The 26412-nt window shown below is 41.1% G+C and overlaps 1 protein-coding gene across 7 annotated transcripts in view; it reads left to right on the top strand.

Annotated features, from left to right (window-relative positions):
- The window catches only part of cep112 (centrosomal protein 112), a 123922-nt gene that overhangs the window by 25077 nt on the left and 72433 nt on the right, over window positions 1-26412 (top strand). For all 7 annotated transcript variants that reach the window (XM_085454153.1, XM_085454152.1, XM_085454149.1 and 4 more), the window contains 9 exons: window positions 1122-1208; window positions 9159-9258; window positions 9695-9813; window positions 11993-12136; window positions 19069-19223; window positions 19512-19641; window positions 19753-19845; window positions 19975-20034; window positions 21163-21242. In XM_085454153.1, coding sequence (XP_085310279.1) covers window positions 1122-1208; window positions 9159-9258; window positions 9695-9813; window positions 11993-12136; window positions 19069-19223; window positions 19512-19641; window positions 19753-19845; window positions 19975-20034; window positions 21163-21242 — 968 coding nt within the window. The remainder of the gene's footprint in view (window positions 1-1121; window positions 1209-9158; window positions 9259-9694; window positions 9814-11992; window positions 12137-19068; window positions 19224-19511; window positions 19642-19752; window positions 19846-19974; window positions 20035-21162; window positions 21243-26412) is intronic.

Below are 26412 nucleotides of genomic sequence, written 5' to 3'. Positions count from 1 at the left end.
AAAAAACCCCATCAATGTATTTTCACTTAAACAAGCAGCTGTTTTTTATGTGCATTAAAGTTATATAAAAACGTAACAGTGCAAATTCCTTGCTGACAGTTTAACCAAAAGGCATTTCCAGTGGAAATTGGCCGACATATCCTCAGCATAACCATGTATAATATCCACAAAACTTAAAAAGAGGTTATACACACACAATACGGTAATATTATGTTGAAGCACAGTTCGTATCACTCCGCGAGGCACCTGCCTACTATAGCCGTAATGCTCCGACAATCCATCAAGCAGTGCGGGTTCGTAGCTTAGCCAAGTCGTACTAAAACATTTGACAGATTTTCGAGCTCCGTGTACATAAAATCCTTTTGAGGTCAGTAAACACAACCAGAATTCATACATAAGGCACACGGGATTATAAAGGACGCTGTCGATTTTCCGAAAAATCAAAGAATTGATTTTAAGTGTGCCGTATTTTCCAAACAACACGGTAATAACGACGGCCCGCTAGCATGCGCTACCAAAAATAGTGCTTTGTTGTGTATCTGACGGACGAAAGCCAAACCAGTTCCACACCACTGAAGTTGCAGCATTTTTACAAACCAATTCTGGTTCATCTGTTTCATTTAACGATCCACTTTCGTTCTTCTCATTCCGCGTCGCTGCCATGTGCGTATGTAAACATAGGCACTGCGCATGCACGTTTTACCCATATTCTATGGCGATATTTCATTTTCCTATCGTTGCCCAAAATTACACCGGTATTACCGTGAACTGTATGATAGCCCAGCCCTAACACAGAAATAAGCAGCGCAAACAGTTGGGCACATTTGAAGCTCTCTGTGTGTGGAAAAATCTTTTTTTTTTTTTAAAGGTTTAATGTGGTTTTATTTGATCATCAGCTGCACTTGTTTGGGAGATGCTGTAACTGTATCATCCGGATTTATGTTACCTTTGACAGACAGGCTCTGTTATTCCGTGTCGTGTCTGTAAAACAGTTGGGACACAGATTTTAGTGGTTAAAATATCTTGCTCATAATATTTGGTGGTAGGATGACAAAAGTTAAATCACGGTTTTAAACGTGTTTTAAATGTTACATATGGCATTTGGTTCTCTTTGTTCTCAGACCGAGATGAAGATCAAAGTGTTGGAGGCCAAGCATCAGGAGGAAAAACTGAAGATGCAGCAGAGACACGATGCAGAGGTTGAGAAAGTAAGAACAAAAGCTTTTGCATATTTCACAGTCCTTGCTTAGTGTGTACTCAATTAATTATTGTAATCAATTATTGTAACTTTCCAGCTGTTTGGATATTTTTAATTATGGCAGTTATTGACCTGTGTTTAGCTAGCTCTTATAGGGAAGTGACAAACATGCCTTCCCTGGACACTTTATTAGGTACACCTACTGTAGCTAAATGGTAAATAAATGGTAAATGGCCTGCATTTGTATAGCGCTTTTCTAGTCCATAGGACCCCAAAGTGCTTTACACTACATTCAGTCATTCATCCATTCACACACACATTCACACACTGGCAATGGCAAGCTACATTGTAGCCACAGCTGCCCTGGGGCGCACTGACAGAGTATTGTTGCTGGTCTTGGGTTGGACACCCTTGCTTTCATAACTGCCGTAATGCTTTGTGGCTTAGATTCAACAAGGTGCTGGAAACATTCCTGAGAGATTTTGATTCATATTGACACTGACAGACTATTTGAGTACAATTAAGTCTTTGTCCTGTACAGCAAACCAGTTTGAGAACTGAGCTTTGTGACATGGAACATTATCCTGCTGGAAGCAGCATTCAGAAGATTGGTTACGCCATGGTCATAAAGGGATGGACATGGTCAGCAACAATACTCATCTAGGCTGTGGGGTTTAATGGTCAGTTGTCACCACCACCACCAATCTGAATTGTTCATACAATGTCTGATGGATTCATGCTTTCGTGTTCTCCATGTCCAAACTCTGATCCCACCACCTAAATGTTGCAGAAGAAACTGAGATTCCTCAGACCAGGCAACATTTTTCCAATCTTCTGTGGTCCAATTTTGGTGAGCCTGTGTAAACAGTAGCCTCGTGGTGTCATGTAACGGTGTGTGGCAGGCAGGAAAATAGGACCCAAACGCAAACTCACGGGAAAACAGAACTGAACTCAAAATGCAGCTTTATTGCTGACAGGTGACAAACGATAACAGTGATACAAAAGCAATGCAAAACTAAACTGGGAAGCGCTAATGGTAACACATACCAGAAGACACGGGGAGACTCACACACAGCATGAGGGACGATGCGACGCTGACTCAGAGAAACACAGGGCTTAAATACACAGAGGGATAACGAGGGAATGAGACACAGAAGGAGAGCACAGCTGGGAGTAATCAGGCTGGACGAGACAAGCAAAGCAGGACACATTCGCATAAGACATGGACCATCAAAGTAAAACAGGAAGTATCATATCATGACCATTCTCGCAAATCATAGAGATTGTTTAATGGGTCAATCCCAGCAAATCATTGGCTTCTGAAAAACTCAGACCAGCCAATTTGGAACCGATAATCATTTAGTCCTTTAGTGAACATGGCTAAATCTCCTTTTTGATTGTATTTGTTATGGTCACGTCTTTAGATAACTTTTAATCATATAAAGTTGGTGCTAATATAATGCTCTCTACATGAGTGAAAATAGTTTGTGCAGTTCTTTTCTCGACAGGCCCGCTCACTTCGGTGCTCAGGAGAGCTGTTTAACCTACGCCCGTCACTGATCTTGATTCTCATTTGGTGGCTAATGAAAAGTAAAGGAATGAGTCTGTCCTCTTCTTAGCGCTCCATCCTGCATGTAATCACCTCTTCAAAGCTTTTTGTCAGCTGGTTAAAATAGCAATAAAGCTGGTTTATTTCACATTATAGTCGGTGCCCGTCAGTTAGGCTGCAGATCAAGCACCTGGGATCTGTCACATACTCACTATGACTTTCCTTTGCTGCCACACAAGCTTCTAATAAAACAGAAAAAAACACTCTACTTTTCTTCCTACTTTAAAATGCCCACTGCATCTTAGTGTTTGACAAGAGACAGGATGACAGCCAGCTCTTTTTTGCCCCCCCCCCCTCTCACTTTAATTACATACAGATTGCAACTTATGTCCAATTTAATTTCCACTGAATGTTACCCAATATTCCCCATAATAGCTTCAAAGGGGAGTTATTCAGGGGTGGACTTTGATGAGCCGGATGGAAAGTGGACAAGCTAGGTTTAGTTTTAATTAGTCTACTTATAAATAATGTATCGGCTGCTGAAAGGCTACGAGTCGTTGTCCCATTGCTTTAAATCCAAAGCATGGTGAGAGTAGTTCCAAAATATTTGATAAAATCAAGTGCAGAAGAACATCTAATGTTATTAACATGCAAATCTCTGTTTACTGTACAATATGTTATAAATGGCACTGAGATTAAATTACATATGTTACAGATTCTGTTGGTTCTTTCTTCTGCAGTTTAATTTTGTCCTCTTCCAGTGATGGTATTGGTCAAAGTCAGAGCCAGCCAGGCTGGATCCCCTTCCCCCGGCATAGGATGTATTTTCAATCCTAAAATGGACATCCTAAAAGCTGCCATTTCCCACTGTCTGGTGCACTCTCTCTGGAACTGACACTGTGTCATCGGCTTGTTCAGTGGAAATGACAACAACGCCTCTAGGGTAGTAAAATGGAGAAAAAAAAATGGGTATCCCTAAATGCTCTGTGAACTTTGCTCCAGTCACCCTATCCTCCTTTCATCTCTCTCCCATCACACTCTCACTCACAGAGACGATGGTAGACTGGACTAATAAGTGCACTTAAATTGAACAAAATGCTAAAGTCTCATGGGCTTTGGGAATTAATGGAAAAATAACCACTGGTCCATTTCAGCCAGAGCATCATCTGTTGTTGAAATAACGCTATTTATTCCCTTTTGTTAATGGCATTACTCCCAAACCTAAAAATACAGCCAAAAAAATCCATTAAGCTTATAGACAGGTTCAGAATGATATTTCAAGTAGATTTGATAAAATGAGACTTGGATTGTTGAGTTTGGATTCATTTTGTCTGTAAAGTAAACCAGTCTGCTTGGCACCATCTGCATAGCAGATAGATTCACCAGTTGCAGAATGCACTTACATATATATGCATATTATGCAACAGAGTAATTGAGAAACTCTCCATGGCCTAATTTAACTAATTACTTACAGATGGCAGCAGGAAGCAGATGCAGTTACCTCATTGCGCCTTAGCACAGGTGTTTCATTCAGCTGCCATTTCTCACACTTTGCACGTAGTCTCCTAAGTAATGGATGTGCTTATTAAAGATGAAATGAATGAAGTCATACAGTGAAATGCCATACAGCGTGTTTCATGTTGCTACAGATAACAGCCTTTAATTTAGGCATGCATGAGATAAACACATGATTCATAGCAGACAAACAATTTCTTTTTCTGTCTTTTTTAAAAACGAAATTAATAATAAATTTACATTAGCATCCATAAACAGAAGACTTAAGCGTCACCACCGTTAAGCTAGTATGGCGTTAAATTCTCTCATTTTTTGTATCTTCATATCAGGGTTGCAGTGTGGCTGAAGCTTATCCCAGCTGTCATTGGGCAAGAGGCAGCGTACTCTCTGGACAGGGTGCCAGTCTCATGTACAGATAATCATTCTTTTTTCATATTCACCCCAACAGTCAATTTATAATCACCAATTAACCTTTTATGTAGTCATGGGGAAAAATTTTTTTTTTATAGGGCTCTATGCAAACATGTGGGAAAATGAGCTTGAAACAATGGTTTTCTGTCTGACTTTATTAGTCTCGCACATTGTTGCGAGTGTATTCTGACACACTCTACTTTACATCGTTACTTCAGTTCATCGAGGTTTGCAGGCCTTCATTTATGCACACCTGTCTTAAGGTCCCACCACAGTCTAATCTTTGATTGGGTCATTGCAACACCTCAAGTCTTTTCTTTTTCAAACATTTTGTTGTAGATTTGCTTCCGTGCTTAGGATCACTGTTGTCTCAGAACCGAGTTTCAGCCAAGCTTTAGCTGTCGGACAGATAGCGTCACATTTGCCTCGAGGATTCTTTGGTTCATGGTGGCTGCACTATGTGCCCTGATCCTATGGCTGAAAAACAAGCCCAATCATCACCCTTCTACCGTGCTTTGCAGTTGGTATGAAGTGTTTGTGCTGATATGCTGGTTGGCCAAACGTAGGTATCGCAGTATTGACCAGTATTGTGTGGTCTGACCTTCCTGGGAAGATTATGGCATTGTTTTAACACACATCTGAATGCTCCAGATCAGCAAACTGCTAAAACTTTGATGAAGGTGATCACACTTGCTAGTGGTCAGTCAATCAAATGTATTTGAGTGGCAGCACCTGGCTGTCTCTGGGAAGATGCCAGAGTACCTGGAGAGGACCTATGCAGGCACAGGAAGAACATGCAAACTCCACAGTCCAGCGGATTCAAACACATGTTTACCTTGAAGAATATATTCATATATAAATATTAGGGGTGCAACGATACTCGTATCGTTATTGAACCGTTCGATACAGTGCTTTCGGTTCGGTAGGCATATGTATCGAACAATACAAAATTTGTAATTTATTTTATCAACTTTCCTTCTGACGATGCTGTCTGTGTTGAGCGCTCAGTGAATCTGCGTTGGACTACTCCGCCTAGGCTGCACTGTCGAGCGCAGATCCACTAAGCGCTCAACACAGACAGCATCGTCAGAAGGAAGAGCGCAGGGCAAGCCAGCGAGACAGAAGTTAAGCTCTCCTTGCAACATGGCAAATTGAACCTCCCCCACCCTCATTCAGATCTGGCGTTTGGAATTATTTTGGTTTTCATGTGAGGCATGACCCTGAAGGTAAGCGAGTCATGGACTAAAGTAAAACAGTATGTTGGATGTGCCACGCAATGCTCAATTACATGGGTGGGAACTAGTGTGTTAGCGCAGTTAGCTCGTTAACGTGTTGGTCGTCTAGCCTCAGGCACGGGCGATCAGGGGTAGCTCGTTAACGGAGATTTGCCGTGTTGTGGCGTTAACGTCATTTCAACGAGATTAACGCTGACAGCACTAGTGGGAACACAACGAATATGACTGCACGTTTACGCCGACATCATCTTAGTGCAAAGACAACTGGAAGCAGACAAAAACAACAAGCATGCATGCTACAAACTTTACCCGAGTCATTTAGACAGCCGTTAGCACATGATTCTCCTTATGGGGACCTGATATGTTTAATATTGTGACGAGCTTAGACAAGGTGGAGACGGAGGTGTCGTTTGGTCTTGCTTCCCGTGAGCTAGCCAGGGAGCACAGCCGTTTATTGACATCTGCAGAAGAACACTGCCGCTAGCTAACTGCTCAGCGCGGCAACCGCACAACAACAACAACACACAGGGCGCCCTCTGACCCCGGAAGGACACACCGTCGCAGCGAGAGGGCGTCACCCGTCACTATGGCAACATGAACAAAACATAACTGTACAAACAGAACCCCGAACAGCCCTGACCCGCTACAATATGCTGCTGAGAATATAGCCCAGAAGAAGCGGATAGTATAGCTTTTATTTTGGAAAGAGCCATTTCTCTGTAATAAACTCTCTTTTCCAAACATGAGTGATTCCTCAATCAGATACAGGGCTCGCAAAATCGCTAGCCCGACATCCCGGGGCTAGCGATTTTTCCAGTCGGGCTACCAAAATCGATCTCTGCCCTGCCCGTTGGGCTATTGTAGGAAGGAAAAATATATGTCAATGCTTTTGCATTCTTTCAGAAATGTAGCTGGGTAATTATGTCATTGGCATCGATGAGCCACTGTCAATATGTGACATATTGAAATCGCGTTTGAATTTGCGCTTGTTTTTTGCTTTCACTTTGCAATCGCGCGAACTGTGTATAGAGAGCGACAGCACTGATTGGTGAGTGATGATAATTTGCGCACCAATTCCTCTGACATCGTCTTATTAATCGTTAGCTTACTATGCAAACATGACAAGTGAAATCTCCCGCAGCAAGCTTAAACATATGAGAGGTTGATCGCGCAGAGAATCGCTGAGCGGTGTGTGTGTGTGTGTGTGTGTGTGTGTGTGTGTGTGTGTGTGTGTGTGTGTGTGTGTGTGTGTGTGTGTGTGTAAAAGCAGCAGGATATACATTTTAGTTCTGCTGAGCCAAATAAGACAGGTCAGGGTGAAGAAGTGACAGCCAAAGAAAAGCTTACCACAAAACGGAAAAGTTATGACAAATCAGACTATAAGGCAAAAAGAAAGTGCAGCTTTATGGTTTCATGGACAAAATAGTTTCTGTGGCTGCAATATGACGAGCTAAATAACCAGGGCTGCACATAAGTGGTCCGCAGGTGCGCATTCGCTGTCAAAATAAAATAAAAAAACGCGCACAAGATAAGAAGTTGCAACGCGTGTTTGCATACATAAGATTTTCTGGAGGAGGACAGACATTTGTTTAGAACTCTTAAAGATGTCGAAGAAGCTCCTTTAAGCAATTACTTTGGTGTTCCTCCACCTCCAAAGAAATGTCAGAAGGAGTCCGAACCACAAAAGAAGCGCGTATTCTCGGAAAAGTGGTTGCAGGTGGTGAGCTGGCTTCAAACAAATGATGAACGCACAGAGATGTGGTGCGGAATGTGCCGTGAAAATCTCACTCTAGCGGACAAAAACAGTGCTTTTTATATGGACGCAAACGCGCGTTGCAACTTCTTGTCTTGTGCGCGTCTTTTATTTTGACAGCGAATGCGGACCACTTATGTGCACCCGTGTAAATAACATAATGTTCTGCCGGGTGTGTTGTTGGTTTTCTCTCGATTTCTGAGTCGACAAGCGCCTTTGTTACTGGGACCAGTCATTTTAAGAAAGGCCCCCATTAGAACCCATGAGAAATGCAAGAAATGCATTATTGCTCAGTCTGCAATATCTTTCCCAGAACAAACACCAATTGCAAATAACATACTAAAAATAAACCTGAAAAATCTGTTTAGAACAGCGTACTATGTTGCAAAGAGTGAACTACCACTGGCAAAATTTAGCAGTCTTTGCAAACTTCAAAAAGCAAATGTCCTAGATCTTGGTTCCACTTGCCTCTTACCCGTGACTTCAGCGGAAATTTCAAATTCAGGATCTGACACAGACTGATTCAAGTCCTACACAGTTCTTACAAGTTCATAGAAATTTCTGTTCAATTAGAACCAAGTATTTGAGTTGATGATTGTAATTTTTATACAATGTTGTAATTTGTTTTTCAACAATTTTTTGATTAATGTTTTGTTTCCTTTACAATATTATACTTTAATGTATAATATTGTAAAGGAAACAAAACATCAATCAAAAAATTGCTCTCTTTTTTATTCGGGCTACTTAAATTTATTTTGGGCTACTAAAAACTGAAGAGTCCCTGCCCGAAGGGCTACCAGGGATTTTGAAATTTTGAGAGCCCTGAGATATATTTATTTTTTAAATTACTTTTGTTTCAGCAACATTAAATTTAAAAACTGTACTTTTGAGTTAAAATATATATTTATAATTTTAATAAATGACAAATTAAAAAGGCATGAACATTTTTTTGTATCGAAAAAATATCGAACCGTGACACCAAAGTGTCAAACCAAACCGAACCGTGAATTTTGTGTATCGCTGCACCCCTAATAAATATACATAATTTTTTTTCCCTAAACCTTTTGATGTATTAATGTTCATATTCATGTTTACTTCCTATGTGACCCCTACCTACAAGAGTAGTAATAGTAGTAGTAGAGTCTGAATACTTAGCTGCATGTTCTGTTATGTGTGTGTGTGTGTGGGGGGGGGGGGGGTATACATGAGCTCACAAAGCAAGAAACTCTGCACAAAAAAAACAAAAAAAAAAACCAAAACTTCTTTAATGTTGCTGGTTGTCAAAAACTCCAGGGTCTCTGCGCTGTCTTTCAGTGTGGGCGGTTGCATTTTCCTTTTTTATATCTGGGTCACATAGTGCTTACTTAAATTTAGCCTTTGTGAACTTTGCATGCGAAAACTTTAATAGCTTTAGCTTTGCTATGACAGATGCCATTTTCTTGGCAGTAAGAGAAAAACAGCCGAATACACTTTCAGTGTCTCCCTCTCCATCTGTAGATTCTGGACCGAAAAAATGGTGAGATTGAGGAGATGAAGAGCCTTCACCGGACCAAGCAGAAAGAATCAGAGGAGACGATCCGTAAGCTGGAGAAGAAAGGTGAGAGGTCACATGATTGCGGGGTTAACATGAAGGATGTTTGTACTTGTGTCTCTGCCACTCGGAGTAAAAAGCCTAAAAAGATGCAATTCCGCAAAGGATTGCACTGGTGTAGAGTGACACTCTCCAGCTGTGCTGCTCAATCTAAAATTCAGTCACCTTATGTGTCTTTTTATACTTGATATCCTTCTTTTTGGTCTTGTTCCTTTCTTTTCTCACGTGTCTGCTTTAAGAGTGTCCGATGATAAAACTGCGTCGCACAGAAGAAATAGTAGCCATTCAAATAGAAACAAAATCTTTACTGTCATTGATTTCCTGACAGCACATCAGTCGGGCACAAGTGTGCGTGCATGTCTGTTCATGTGTCCATCTGTTCATACCCTGAGGCAGGGCCTGACTGCTCTTTTGTGTGTTTTGTGTCTGCGCTTACCCGCAGTTCAAAGCGTGCTGCGAGAATCCCAGGTCATCTGCGAGAGCAAAGAGAAGCAGATTGCAGAGCTGAAGAAGATGTCGGATCAGAGCGCCGACTCTTTAAAAAACGAGTGGGAGAAGAAGGTATGAGGATAAGTTGAAGGGCTTAGAAATTCTACAGGCCAACGCCGTGTAAGCAGCCCTGAGCCAGAGGAAGACTGTTTGTTAGCATGAGACAAGCAGACTTTGCTTTAAGCAGCCAGGCTGTACCTCATTCCTTCATGTGGTGCTTAAGTTAGTGTGGGTTTTTTCACTGCTGAAAAATTAATGCTCTGTGCCCTAGGTAAATTGTCTTTTCACTCCTACAGCTCCAGCTAGCTCAGCTGTGGGGGCTCAATAAGATGCTAATGAAATTTACACTCATCTCTTCAGGGTCGCTCAGCATGTGCTAAATGATGTTATAGAAACATTTTTTTTTCTCTCAGATCACATAAAAAATGTGTAGCATATGAATTATGTTTAACCCTGTTCAAAAAGAGATACTGCACATCTAAAGAAGCAGACGGTACTAACTCCACTTTTTGGAAGTATGCACTCACTGTCACTGTATTAGGTACACCTGTTCAACTTCATGAACATGGTCCATCATAGACATGGTCAAGACGGCCTGCTGAGTTCAAACTGAGCATCAGAATGGGGAGTAAAGGTGATTTAAGTGACTTTAAACAGCATGGTTGTTGGTGGCAGACGGTGCCAGGGCTGATCTGAGTATTTCAGAAACTGTTGATCTACATTTCCCACGCAACGATTTCTAGTGTTTACAGAGAATACATGAGGCCAGAGCTCAAAGGAAAATGGCCATACTTGTATTATTAATATTTCTAGCTGCTGGTAGTTAGAGCTGTTCGATATAATGATATATATCGGATGACGATATAAAAACGTCTATTGTTTCATTTTACGCTATCGTTTGTTTCGTGGTGTCGCAAAATAAACTGTTTACGGCAATATTTTTTCATGGTTTTGATGGTCACTGTAGTGGCTATATTAAGTTCTTAAAGTTCTCTCTTTCTCTTATATTTAATATAACCACACTACGGACGGACAAGCGCCTGTTTTTATGCGTTGTCGTTAGCAACAACAACGGTAACACCATCGCGTGTCCGGTTGTTTATGTTCCCCATAAACCTTTCACAATAAAGTTCAAGATCCTGTTGAGACTTTTCAAAATGAACTGAATCACATGAAAGAGCAGATTATTTACGGATGAGAAGCAAAAAAGAGCCGCCAGGTGCTAAAAATAAACCTTAGACTCAAACGTTAGAACAGGCTTTTCCCCGCAGCACGCCGTGTAATAAATACTCACAAAGAATACGGCGGCCGTTACAACTTACAGTATGTCTAAAAATGTATAGTATCATGCATCGGTTAAAACACTCGACTCCAGGTACATGACGCGCAGCTCGAAACACTTCCCGCAAGTCGAGCTGCTCGAGATTCACAGAATTTACAGAAAATGTTACATTTTTGTGATTTATATCGTTATCGGGATGATAGAATTCTTATATCGGGATATGAGATTTTGGTCATATCGCACAGCCCTACCGGTAGTGGTGTAACTGGACAATGACAGTGGGATTCCCATTACAGATAAATCTTCAACAACTGTGTGATGCTATCATGTCAGCATGGACCAAAATCTGAGTAGTGTTTTCAGCACTTCATTGAATCTATGCCATTAAGAATCAAAGCAGTTCTAAAGGCAAAGGTGGGGCCAACTCATTATTAGCAAGGTATACCTAATAAAGTGGCTGTTGAGTGTATGTATGTAACATTACAAGGTGTGACGTAAATGTCATTTTGTAACTGTTACCCAGAAGCCCAAAAGTTTCAGTCACTATATACTTTATAAACAAAGAAAGTATGGCATGAAGGTCTGGTGGAAGTCTGAAGCTAAAAGCCCATTTGACTGTGAGATATGAGATTTCTTCATCAGTCCACAAGTCCTTCAACAAGTCCTTCATCGAGTGTTTTTAATATAATGAATTGGTTAGACAGATTGGTATCTGTCCAGGTTGTACCCTGCCTCTCGCCCATAGACAGCTGGGATACGCTCCAGGCCTGCCGCGACCCTTAAAAGGATAAATGGCAGAGAATGGATGGAATTGATTTAAAAAAAAGAGTATTATGGGGTCTAGTGATTGCTGAAAAGTGTTTTTATACTTTTAAAAATTAAAAGAGAAACGATTGATCAGTCATCAATGACTGGAATCGCGGCGAGGAACATCTGTGACTGACATGTAGATGTTTCATGCCCTTGCAGCTGCATGCTGCCGTGACAGAGATGGAGCAGGAGAAGTTTGAATTGCAGAAGAAACACACACAGAATATCCAGGAACTGCTGGAGGACACCAACATCCGACTGGCTAAGATGGAGTCTGACTATAATGCACAGTCACAAGCAACTGTGAGTACAGAAACAGGCATGTGTGAGTCTGGATGTGTGTGTATGTGTCAGCTTTACTGCATTAATACAGCAGCAAAGATTAATCTTACTAATATTGTTAGCTGTTTTTTTTTCTGGCTTTCTGTTAATCTGTGTACTATGTGCACAAACAGTATGTTGATGAAACACGTGGGTGTTACTCACCCATAGTTGCTGTGTTACTCTTATTAAACTGTATGCAATGACACCCAGTTCAATACTACACATGCTTGGATGTCTGATCACAGCAGCTCATCAGTCAAGTGTGCGACACTGCCTCGTATCTTCTTTCTACTTTTATAGTTAAGCAACCATTTCATGTTTTATTCCTGAAATGCATGTGTCACATTTTATAACACTGTTGACATGAGATGCGTAAGATGCTACAGTAGCTCAGATTGATATAGACGACTTCATCATCATTTTATTTATTTATTTAAGTCATCTTTTTACAAGTTAAATGAAAGGAAAAACAACACCATCTGCCTCTGGCTGTAGATTTGAGGTGTTGAGGATCAATTGCTCTGCACACTTTCAGACAAAAAATAATTTTCTGGAGCAGCTTCTTTGAAATGTTGTGTTAGCACTCAGTCTGTTGGTGTTTTTTGTTGCAGCTGCTGTGTGTTGTGTCTGCTGAGACCAATGATGTGATTTTCTGACACTGAATTATTAATCTCCACACCCTGATTTATGTTGGACCTTGTGTTGCTGCACATACCAAAGTAGCAGATGTGCTGGAAGACTCCCACTTAACCAGTGGTCCCGTGGATTTACAGATGCAGTGTTGTGCAAAGGTTTTGAGCCACAAATATGTATTGTAACGTGCAAACATAAATGAATATACGGTATATAGGACAAAAACAGAGCTTGTACAATTCTAACAAGACTGAAAGACAATATTTGGGATGAGCACCTGTGTTCTTCACCACAGCCTGAACTATCTAAAGCAGCTTTCCTGTCATTTCTTTAAGTTGTCTTCAGGAATAGTTCTCCAGGCTTCTTGAAGGACAGTCAAAGCTCTTTTTCGCATGTTGGCTGCCTTTTTTGTTCTCTGTCAAGATGATTGCACACTGCTTCAATAATGTTGAGGTCCAGGCTCTGGAGAAAGCTCAGTGTTTTTCAATTTAGATATCCCTTTACTGCATTGGCAGTGTATTTGGTGTCACTGTCATAACAAAAAAAAGGAAGTTGTTGCCAATCATATAATATTGTATGATGGATCAAAATCTGACTGTACTTTTCTTGATTCATATTTACATCAGATTTGACAAGATCCCCAACACTAGGGCTGAAATACAGAATCTACACCATGTTTTACATATGGCTGTGAAAACCTCTCTCCTGACCTTGTCCATACATACTTATAACTGATTTTTATTTATTTTTTATTTTTATTTTTATGGCTTCATCACTCCACAAGACCTGTTACTACTGATTTTCAGACACTTTTCTGGAATTTGGCAAATCTCAGCCATTTCTGTCTGTCTCCCTTCCTTCAGAATAGCTTTTTGTCAGCCACCCTTTCACAGAGACCACTTCTGATGAAGGTTCAGTTAACAGTAGATAGATAAGATGAAGGGTCAGATACATCTCTCAGGTCCTTTGTCAGGTCTTGGCTGACATGACTTTCAGATACCGTTCACCTGCTTTGGACAGTTTTTAAGGCCTGACACTTCTTTTGTCCACTGCTTGTCCAGTTTCCTCTTTTTTTCCCACTAACTAAAGAAATGGAAACAAATGGTGTGACTGGCAGCAAGTAAATAAAGGACCTAAAGATACTGTTGTTCTTTTGCTAAGTTGTCAGTTATGTGTAGACGCGACACTGGATCATCCATTGAGTTAGGTGCTTTTTTTTTTAATACTTTAATGATTTGTAGGTCAGTGTTAAGTGACTTTAAGAACCAGAAAAAAAACATTCCTCCAAAAATGGGTCAGGAATGGCGACTGCACTGAAAATAAGCATCAGATGCCAAAGAAATACTTTAAAAGGCCAGTGTGATGGGCTGAGTTGGGTAGGAGGAGTCCTAGGAATTATTAGAAAAATAGGGTTTCCATTTATTTAACCCTAAAAATTATATTTACAAAAGTAATAAATGTTGAGCTCATAAAAGAGGTCAAAGAAACAAAACTTAACTCAGGCAAAGAACTGCAAACTTAACAAACCAAACAACTGCCCAAACAAACATAACTGACCTAAACAGGAAATGACACACAAGGGTATATATGATGGCTGATCACATCACTATGACACACGAGGGGTAACTAAACAAAACACAATCATAAACCACAAAAACCATGCAGTACAGGCTAGTTTGTTAATAAACTAAATACCAAAGAAGAACATCAAAACCACTGAACCCTAAACTCAAATATCTAATCAAATATAAAAACTTTCCAAACCAATCAATAAACTTATTGGAAACTAAAGTGTGTTATTGTGTTCAAATGAAGAAATGAAAATACACAAAAGTTACCGACTTTAGAGTGTGGCCATGGGTTTGGGCATGCAAGCAGGCTTCTTGGAAGCAAAATGCAAAGAAAGGAGGAGTGGCTCAAGACTTGCACAGTAGTGTAAAACTCACATGATGAGCATATAAAACACAACATATTTAGTATTTTATTCTGGGTTAACTTAGTCACATTTTTGTGTCCATCAGTTACACAGTGAGTGTTTGTGTAAATCGACTTTAACTACCTGACTTGTCGTGTTTTCCCTTACTTTTTTTATTATTTATTTTTGTATGCACATGTTTGTTCCATCTGTCTGTGATCACGACTTATACTTAAGATAGTGTGAGCAGCTTTCAGAGATTCATCCTAAAGAGCAGCAGGGGATGCAAGTGTTCAAACGCTTAGTGTAGGCAGATTATTTTCTATGCTCAGCACCACCTTTCACTGGAACAAACAGGATTCTCTGCGACTAGATTTACTTCTGCTAAAAAGTCTTTCCTCAGTTAGTTCTAAATGTATACATCTGTCGCATGGCTAATCAGGGGGGAAAAAAGGGACCCACAACACTCAGTGGCTGAAATGAAAGGAGACATTCTCTAACCTCTGGCCAAGAATGACTCTCATATCTTGTGCCTGTCATCTTTAAAAAGGTCTTTGATCCAAGTATGTATTAAATCTTACCCATTGCCATGATTGTGCTTGAAGATGTGCGTGCACACATGCGTACACACCTCCCAAAGCTGCACTTTCTTTGAAGTCTTATGAAAGGACTTTGGTTTAAGTGGGACTATGCACATTTCATTAGCTGGGACCATCAACACCAGAGGCCAGTTGAATGCACGTGTTTCATAAATACAGTTTCTATCAGTATCAGTGTTCATGTGTTGCCATACACACACGCTGCCTCTGGCCTTAGTCTGTCAACAGGGCCACATTTAAGAGGCTGCAAATACTGAATGGTTCATGGTTGATTTACCCCCCCCCCCCCCCCCCCCCCCATTTAAAAAAATAATAATAATAATTAAGGCCAGACAAGGTCCAAGAAATTGGGGGGAAAGGCCCCTTGTCACTGTAACAGCTGCTGTCCTCCTGTAGTGTTGGGCTATTCACAAACACACGCTGAGGATATGTGTTGAAGGTAGTCTTTATCTCAGGTGAGTTGGTACAGCACCTTTTTGTCAGCGATTGCTGTCTCTGTGCTTGATCCTTTAGAGCTGGAGTTGCCTCATTTTGCCCCATGTTGACTTTCTTGAGTCTTTCAATATCCAGATGAATCTTCCTTTCAGTCCATACTCCTCATTAAATAGAAGTGAGCTCCAGTAATGCTGAACATGTGCTTTTGTGCAGCAAATCACATTGTAGTTGTTTGTGGTCAGTGCTACTCCTCTACTAAATACACTGCTCGAAGAAATCAGAGTAACACTTTTTGATCTGATGCAGGATCACCATGCACTAGTTGTGCATTTGGCTGTTGTGGGTGTCACTGCTGGTAAATGGACTGATTCTTATATAGCACTTTTCTACTCAACTGTAGTGCTCACAGCACTTTATACAACATGCATCAGTCACACATTTATACAAGCACTTTTTCCTATGCTTTTCCTACCTGTGCTTTCTATCGAACAATCAAAGACAATGGTCCAAATTGAGTCCACGATGCCAGTGAACGCTCTTGGTGAACCCCAAGAGCATATCTCGGATACTTTGGCATGCAGACTGTAGCAGCCAGAGATCGAACCACCAACCTTCCAGTTAGTAGATGACCTGCTCTACCTCCTGAGCACCAGCCACCAATACTAGAGGTAGACAATGCTTGGACCATACGGAGGTTACAGTGGTAGTCCAACATCTTTCAATCTTCTGTACCTAGGCCTGTGCTTGTTACGGCACACATGTGCCATTGCCAGGAAGTTCTATGTCTCCCCGGCATGGAGGCAATTCCAGGAGAAAGACAGTTACTCTAGGGTAGCTGGACAGGGTCATAGAAGTTCCTTAATCTATCAGGAGGACCGGTATCTGCTACCTTTGTACAAAGACGAACAGGGTGAACACTGCCACACCAAACAATCAGAAGCAGGCTTCATGAAATTGGCCTGAGAGCCAGAGATCCTTTTATGGGCCCTAGGCTGACTGCCTGGCACCAGTTAACCTAACATTAATGTGTTTGGAAACCACTGCACCACTGTGCCGAAGAGATGTAGATCCTAAGTTTATATCCAGGGCACAATATGAAAAGTTTGCTCACATCACACGCAACACAAGCAATCCAGGACAACCTCAAGTCGATGATTCATTCCCTTCAAATACAGCAGACTGGATGCAGCTTAATAACAAATGAAATAAAGACTGTTCATCTGCCCACCGCTGCCTTGTGGAGTTTCTCTCCAACAGAAGTATCACAAAAAGATACTTCGGATGTTGTTTTTGGCTCTTATCTCTGCGCAGGGCAGAACAGGTAGAAGTGACTGAGTAGGTGTTTGAAAATAAAGACAAGCTGCTATCTGCACCAGCCAAGCTTTTAACAGTAGTCCGTGCACGTCCAAACCAAGTAAAGATAGAGATGCATTTGTAGCAGTGCCACATTGTCTCCACTGCTGATATTCCACTGATTGAATGGGCTTTTCCTATATATAGGATATAATTAGTAACACTGTTTTAGACAAATACAGAATAACTGGTTTCTGAAGATGGCACTAAACCTTTTAAAAAAACATTTGCTGGACACTTATTCCTCAAGCTTACTATTTCCCCCTTACTCTATCCTCTTCCTTTAATAGTGTTTGCTTATTCTATATATGTATTATAGTGATGTTTTTATGAGGACTTTTGTAAGTCTAACCAAATTCTATTATTAGAATTTGAAGCACAATATGTGTGGCCTCAGGAGACGAGCGATGATACAGGCTGCCTTCCAGTTGCTGGCTGTAGTTCAGATACAAATATTGTGAAAGGTCGTCCATCACTTTTTATGACTTTTTTTGTCACAGCTTACATGTTTTGTTTTGTTTTCCCCCCCTCTTCAAAGGCTTAATCATTTCAAAATCTTCGAAGAGGAGCGTAGCTCATAATCTAGTTTAGTCTGCACTTCACACAAAGTCATTCTCCTTCTAAAACACCTAATTAGGGGACATATTTTGGCCCCACTGAGGGTCCAGGTGTGCCGAGTCAGGCTTCAGTATGGAGACGTGTCTTCTCATCTCCTGCCAGAAAGCTAAGTGTCAGCATGCGTCCCAGCACAACACAGACTCCTTGTTCCTTTTCTTAACGGCCTACACTGCTAACACAAAGACAAAGGTCTCTCTCAGCAGCCTTGCCGGGCGCAGCTCGCATACTCTTTTCAAACGCACCATTCCCCGCCTTTCCCGTCACTCCACCTTCAGTCATCGCAATCTTCTGTCATCATCTAGATCAACTAGCACGCTCCGTCTTTAATCAGCGCCCCGTCATCGCCTTTATCGGCCCGCCTACACTGCATTCCACGCTGTCATGTGTACATACACACACATGAAGACACATATGTGCATGTTGATGGACAGTAGGCAGGGAAGGGAAGTTCTTTTTAATCAAAACAGTGTAGGAAGAAGCTGTCTGTTTACGCTGGACTTTGATCATTGTCTTCTGAAAGTCTGAATCTTGATCAAGTTTTTGACAGTGGAAAAGAGACTGAAATACCTCAACGCTGTCATTGTGTATGCTGGAGTCATTTGATCTGATGCAGGATCACCATGTTCAGATATTTAAATCGATGAAGTTATAGGCTTTTTATGATGCCCTATGTTGATGTACCAGCACTTTACTGCCACCAGCGTTAAATGTCAGTAATTTAAGAGATGTGGCTAGACTTTGAAATTGCCAGTAATATCAGGCAATTTTCACACACTGACCCATCTAACAACTGATTATTGTCTGTTACTGGAATTGTAGAAAGAAAATGCGGCCTGTGCAGTTTGCTATTATGGAAGCATTCATTAACTTTTACATTTTCAGCTGGTATCACTATGAGTTTATTCTTATGTCTCAATTTGGGTAATAAGTTTAAACAGTAGCCAGAATGTAACAGAGGAACAACAGCTGACTAGAAACATGTGCATCTGAGTTGTTTTTTTTGTTTGTTTTTAACTTGAGTCTTCGTATGCTTACATGACAGTAAAGTTTATCTCGTCTTTTCTCTTACAAAGGGGTCTTCTAAAAGTTTGCCATGTGGAGCAGGGAAGGATTTTCAGCTACAAATTTTATTAGCATGTAATAGTATTACACATTTTTGGAGTAATTATCATTTATTGTCAATGAGTGAAGTGAGAGGATCATTCAGCTGCACTGTTAGCCACATGTTAGCTTCGATACGTTCATATCAGTGACCTGATTTCTGTGGAGCATGCGATCCTCTGACTTATGCTCATTTTCCCGTGCTGACGCCCTTGGCGGTTCAAGCTGTTTGATTTCGTAACAACTTGTGTGTCCAGGAGCAAACGATGAGAGAGCTCGAGCTCCGGGTGAAACAGCAGTCAGCAGAAGGGGAGAAGGGCAACACGCTGCGTCAGAAAGTGACACAGGAGAAGGCTGAGCTGGAGATCCACATTGCATCTATCAGCACTGAACTCCAGGAGGCCAACAGACGGTATGAACCTGTTTGGCGTGTGGTATAGGGGTGGATTGAAAGATAAAGAGGAGAAGAGTAGCTAGTGCTAATATTGAAAGCTTTTCAACACTAACCAGCTTTTCATGACTAGGTTTTACTGCCATGTGCTTTTTAATTTAAATGTCTTCTTCACATCTTAAGAAAGCTTTATGTAATCTATTGCTAGTGTGCAGCGGATGGACAGTAAAAATGGTGTATGAATAGAAACGGATCTGTATGTGTGAAACTCTTTCGTGAAGTCTGAGTCAAGCTGTTAGCTTTTCACAGGATTATGATCCTGCAGAAGGAGAAGGAGGAGCTGAGCGAGCAGCATGAGCAGGCCACGCAGAAGCTCCAAGTCAAGTACGAGACCGACTTGAGCCACTTGCACCATGAGCATGCTCTCTCCGCTGCTAAGGTTCACATTACCACAACACACTCACACGTATCTCCCTCGGCCTGCTAAATTTTGCTGCTGACTGATTAATAACACACAACTTTTAGCAAATCTCTCCACTCTCTATTGCAGGCCTCTGAGGTGATGGCAGATTTAGAGAAAACTGTGGCTCAGATCAAACAGCAGCTCGAGGACAGTGAACATCGAAGACACCAACAAGTCAGGGTATGATATGATTCGGGTGGCGACGCTCATTTTAAACCTCTGTTTCGTCACTGCAACAATACGAGCTTTAAAAGTGCTTGTCATTAGCAGCTCTCTCTGACCTATTGATTCGACTCTGCTTCCTTTCAGGATCAAGAGATGAAATTTCAGCAGGAAAAAGATGAACTGCTGATCAGCTGTGAGAAAAAGGTAGTGTGTTCCTGTTCCATAAGGAAAAATCCATCTGCCAAGCTCAGTAACCTCCTGTCATTATATCAAAACCACCCCTGAACAAAGTGATTAGTGGAGATCAAAGCTTGGAGCCGCATGTTCCTCATGGTTCTCTGCTCTTGTAAAATCCTAAAAGCCTCAGTTAACAGGTAGATGTTAGGCTGGCGCAAAGGAAGGCAGGATGGTAAGTTGGTAATTTAGAACAAGAATTATTAAGTTGTAAAAATAAGAAACAAGTTAGAAGCAAATTGAAATAAACATTTTTTTTTGGGGGGGGGGGGGGTGTCTGTCTGAAGTATGCACTGTCTCTGTACCCAGGCCTGTGCTTGATTACCCCCTCTCCTTTGAGAGACCCCTTTTAAAGCCATAGAGCAGCCATAAAGCATAAAGTACAAAGGCTATTGTTAATGATCTGAGCTGGACCAGACTAGGCCAGGCCAGACTTCATAGGTAAAGATCAGGTTTAAGCTCCACACTGCAGCTGGGTCATCTTCAAAGTGCCACATCTTGGTGGCAGGCTGGCATACACATCTGGCTGCCTGTGAGTGATACACCTGCAAAAACTTAGCAGGCATGTGTGTTCTTTATTTGGGGTCAAGGAGGATTTAAATTAAGCTTCCCTCAGTGGATTGCTTTTGATGTGTGTGTGTGTGTGTGTGTGTGTGTGTGTGTGTGTGTGTGTATTTCTTTCTTTTTTCCTCTTCTTTGTTTGCTTCACGAGGTGACGGGGGAATGAAAGACAGACAAGTCCGTTGTTCATTTTCCTTTTTGTTTACTCTGGAAAGATTCCTCGCTCCGCTCCCGAGGAGTGCTAAAGGATACACAAGAAGGAGACTGTGGTATGGTATCTGGACATGAGAAGGTCCCATATGGCTGCCATAGATTCAGATTGAGAGGCCCTCTAAGGCAGGCGGGATGGGCTCAGCTACTTTTGATGGGGTGATAGAAGAGATGAGACCAGATGCACAAGGTCACAGGCAGAAGAGTTTCCTTGAGTGATGTTTGATGGTGTCTGCTTTTGCACTCACTCGCACCTCTCTCTCTGTTCCTCCTATACTCTCATCCTCGCTCCCTCTTCCTCTCTCTCTCCCTCTCTATCTGTCTAAGGTTTTGGCACTTCAAACTGAGGCAGAGAAGGAAAAGGCAGAGGCTAAAAGGAAGATAGCCAAACTGGAAGAAGCACTCAGGTATGATGGGAAAAGGCTAAACAGAGAGTTGTGTTGAATTAAAGACGTTTCATGGGTAATTACATCCTGGGTCTATGCTTTAGACTCCATTGATAATTATTTAGTCTGTTTAAGATACTTCATCAGCATTTCAGCATCAGATGTCTTTCCAAAATCCAACAGAATGAGGAGTAAAAGGACGATCAGGCAGATTTTCAGGCACAAACACAATACAGAACCAACCCAGTCATATTCTGACGTTGTCACATTGCCGTTGTGGCAGGTACATGGAGAGTCACGGTGCATTATCACTATCTGTACTGAAACCGGCAGCAAAGTTTCCAACATGTCTAATGTTAGCAAGCATGATTTTTTTTTTTTTTAAGAGTCATTAATATCACAGATTTGGGCCTCGATTTTGTGGCTTCAGACTTTATTAAAAGGAGTTGTTTATGTCTACTGACTTTGAGTCTTTGATCATAAAAACAGCGTGTATGAATTCTGTTTTAAGGCGGAGTTTGGCTTTAACAAGTCAACCCTTGCGCGCTCTCTTTGATCTCTTCTCATAACTGAAACTAGTACTGAGTTGAGAGCCTTGAAAGTCTCAGAGCTTCACATGTGACTGGTGTTTGCGATGACTTGATGAAAACTGGCAAATCTAATCCTATTGTATAAACCGAGTAGTCTCTATAGTAATGAAAGCTGATAAACAAAACTGTCGACTTTGACACAATCATACGGCTGATATTTAATGGACGAGAAACAGCCTGGGTATTGGTTAATATTAAAGAGTGTTATGGGGTGATGCACATTGAGTCAAGAAAATTAAAAAACATGAACGCTACACTGATCAATATTTGATATCAACAATTGATAAAATGGCAAAGTAATGACGTGCGGTGAATCCACCAACAGTTCTTGTTTAATTCACTTTTCCTCAGCCTCCACTCAGCTTACTACCATCATTCAGCAATTTGTTTCAATTCAGTCTCATGATTCTCATCAGTCCTGTTTCCAGATGCAGCATACAGCTGTTTTGAATAAACTAAAAAGCCATATATTTCCCACAGGAGTAAGTGAGGGTGGCCTGTAACACAGTATTTAACAATAAATATGCTCTTTTTAAGTCAGTGAGATACCCATCATTGCTCAATTGTGAAATCTGTTAAAGTAACCATATTCTGTCATTTATATACATGATTGCTTCACTCAGACATACTCATACGATTAATGAACATTGTCAGTGTCACTCTAGTGAAGGGTAAATACACTTTTGGATTGTTTAGTTCTCTCCATCTTTGTCGCCAGAAGGAAGACCTATGCGTATGTGCGCCCTCAACCCTTTCTGCCATCCAGACTGGTCCTCAGTCACTAATATCTCTTTAGAAATGTTCAAAAAATTAGTGCAGACACAAAATAGGCATTGGATTAAGTGCTTCCTCTGGATTAAAAGTGGTTAAGAAAGAAAAGTAAAAAGTAAAACTCACTGTGGCTCAAGTTAAAAAAAAAAGAAAAAAGAAGTATGTATGAAGTATGAAAGGCGATCAGTATTAAAAAGATGTCCAAGATGAGCCATATTCTCCAGCATCTGTGGAAAAGTGTCAAACATTTTGACTAAGTGACGACATCCAGCAAGGATGAGGATTCAATGAAGGATAAGATGAGAAGTATTAATAACATTAATAATGCTATGTTGTTGGTATGTTTGGTCTAAGGCACATATACAAAGATTGTGGAGCCCCGTGGTCCACAACAATCAAGTTTTCAGTGAGCTGCACAAAGAAGCTCAAAGACATATGGAGTCTTAAGCATGTGCATTTCATTAATGTGTCTGCAACACATTCAGACAACTGCTGTGACAACTTTTAAGGACACGCAATCGAATGGTGGCGAAGGATGTCTGAAGGGGAGGAATGTCAGTGTTTCTTTGGGCCTGTCTGATTGTTAAATACACAACGCTTTGCAAACACATTGACTATGTTTTCAGCATGATATACTGCTGCAGCTCCTGCTTCAAGGCAGTTGTGTTGAGCGTTGAAAGTGCAGATTTAACTGTTTCCAATAATGATTGCTCACATACATTGCGTGGTTCAAGAAGTTATTGTAGTGCACAAATGCAGGGCAATGAAACAGCTTTACCTAAATGGAATGTAGCCACACCTAAATAGTGTTGTTAATTAAACTTGTAGCTACAATGTTTCAGAATTCCTACTATAGAGGAAAATATTATTAAAGGAATGGATAAAAAATAACATGTAATCTACTCTAAATGCCACATCCAACACTAACTCCTTTAGCTTCAACACTCTCTTCTATCCAGAGCTGCATATGTTGAAATGCTCGACTTCAGCAGACTGCAGACAATCAGCAAACCAACCAGCGAGCCAGTCAGTACATTCCACTGGGTAATTAATCCCATACAGGGCCATATTACTTGGCCACAAGCAGATTATAGTTTCTGTGGCAAGACTAGATCATGTTCTGCACAATTAAACAGAGCGCCGGCTCGGCCTATTCAGCAACTGTAGCTCCAGTTCCAGCTATACATGGCCCAAGCTCGTCACAGTGCCATCACTCACCCCGAGTGGGTTTTAGCTGTTTGTTGTAGCATAATAGAAACCCAAAGGTCTTCCAGGGTTCTTCTTCTATGGTCAAAGTGGTCTTAGACAAACACTAACAATAACACTGTGGCTGTTTGAGGAAAAGATTGTATGGTTGTTACTCCTCTTCCTTTCTTTCAGTCACCATGATGCAACAAAAAAACACATTTTTGTAGCATTTAGTAAATATCGGTGTAAATATCATAAGGGGACACTGATGGTTGTGTTTTCTTATTGTTTGCTTGTCATTGTCAGCCCAGCTACAGAGAACGTCCTTAAACACAGCAGACGGATCCGTTTGTGCATAAATTATCCTTGTTGTTAGTATCAGTAACGAGCCAGTCATTCCCTCATTTAAACACTGAAAACGGCAAGTGGCCCGTTGGGCTCTTAGCTAATTAAATACTCAGGCTGCATACACACGCACACACTTTCTCGAACACACTGAGCAGCCTGATGTCTGCTACCTGCCTGCTGCCGTGGCAACACTGACGGCCTTTAAAAGCGATCCAGCAGAACTTCAAAGTCAAAGCAAGACCGCACGCAGGTGTGTGTGTGTGTGTGTGTGTGTGTGTGTGTGTGTGTGTGTGTGTGTGTGTGTGTGTGAGTGAAGATTGGAGGATGAATGATAAAATTAAACAAATAGAACTGCTCAAGAAACCTCCTCCTTCAGATACTCTGCGATACATGCATCTGTATAATGCATGCACAATGATCCATGCAGACTATGTGAACATAGATTTATTATTAACAGTCTTTGCCTATATAAAAAAAAATATTTAAAAAATCCACAAATTTATATTTTTTTCTTAATAAGTTGATGCGACTGCTGGTTGTGCATTTTTAATGGATCTGATTATTCATATGTAGCATAAGTAAGTGATACCCATTCAAAGTCTAAGAAGAATATGATCTTCTTGTCCTGTCATGCAAATAAGCATTGCTGTGTCAGTTTGAGTTCCTGGTCTGTGTTACTATGGCAACAACAACAGAAAGCACTACAAAGCTGCGTGGGAACAAGTTTCTCTCCTTTTTTTTCATCCCAACGTGCCTCAGATCATTACAGGGCATTAGCATGGAGATGGAGAGATACACCACAGATAGTGGTGGTTGTGGATGGGGTAGTAAAGAGAGGAGGGAGCTCATCTGGGGAACAGCTTGCCTGCTTTGCAGCAACGACCTCCAAATCACAATTTGGGGAAAATAGAAAACCACTCAAATTTTTAGAGTAGAGAAAAAGAAAAAGGTTGTAGATTATGGCGTTTCTTTTCTCTCTGAGACGCAGGCATCGTTTTATTTTTCATGCCGCCCTTCCTAGAACTTGTATCCCAGCTGCGTTAAACAAAACCACATCTTTACTAAGGCGTGGTGCAAACTTTGGTTTTGTCTCTCTGATTATTTACACTTTGGAGTGGCTGAAGTAGCACTTGACTGTGAGCGGCTATCCAGTTTCACACGCGGCATCATTAATATGATGTTTCAGTCTTTGATTTATTTAACAATCCATCTCTAGTTTAAAGTTTGTCGCTTCCCTACTAATGTTGATTTTTTTTTCTTCCTTTTCGGGGGGGGGAAACGTCGCCTTTTTTCACTGTTTATTCTCTAATCAGCTCTTGGCAACGTGTGTTTCCTTCTGGCTGCGTGTCATTGTTCACCTTGTGCATACCCATATGCATGCATGAGATAGGGTCCCTCATGCATGTCCTTCTACTCTTAAAGATAAAGGATTCATCCAATGCCTTCTTTCATGCTAGTGTGTGTGTGCGCACACTTTTTCTACAACTGGGTGTGTCTTTGAAGTGGTCTTATCTTTCTCAGCATTCCTCTCCCATGACAGGAGGGATGGAGGGAAATAGGGATGGGGTCCTGAGAGGGACCAGAGGTAGCCAAGCAGGGGCCATCCAGCAGCACGGTTAATGTTCAGGTGCAGGAGGAGCAGGTGGAGGTATGGATCCTGAATATTGAGAAGCTTCAGTGGGGCTCAATATTGACTCCCATGATAACTACTTTGAAAGGGGGAGTTGGGAATGGGTTAAGAATCAGTTCAATACCACAGATTTGACAAAATGAATATTCTGTCCTTTAAATAGATTTTGATAGATTTTTTTTAAATGAATACTTATTTGTATGTTTATTATTCAAGCTTGTAATGATCAGATAGCACTGCAAGGATATAACTGAGTCAGTCTAACCAGTATTTCCTCCTATTTCTGAATACTGAATTAGTAAAGTAGATAATGAATAAAAATGAGCAGTAATTCTGGTTATTTGTTATTCAGCTGTTATTTGTCATATTTAATCACCCCATCACTTAATGGTCTTACATTTTAATATCCTGCTTTAATGATTTTTAATTGGTTTTCTCTGCTTTCACGGTCGTCACTCGAAACCAAGCTTGGCATTTCTACGCGAAGCTGGTTTTCTTCCAAATCTGCGCTGAGAGTCTGAATTTAGACCAGCAGGCTCGCTTAGAGCTGATGGTTCAGACTGCACGGATTGTCTTCAGGGCTTTCATTGTTTCACTCAACTTCATCTTCCACTGCATTATGTTTGGGATATGTAAATACAGTAGTCTCACTTTAGGGACTTGT

Source organism: Copadichromis virginalis, linkage group LG4 (genome assembly GCF_057382275.1).
Source record: "Copadichromis virginalis isolate Kocher_CV1m ecotype Utaka linkage group LG4, C_Virginalis_male_GT1.1, whole genome shotgun sequence".
Taxonomy (NCBI): Eukaryota; Metazoa; Chordata; class Actinopteri; order Cichliformes; family Cichlidae; genus Copadichromis; species Copadichromis virginalis.
This window is presented reverse-complemented; position numbering and strand designations above follow the sequence as displayed.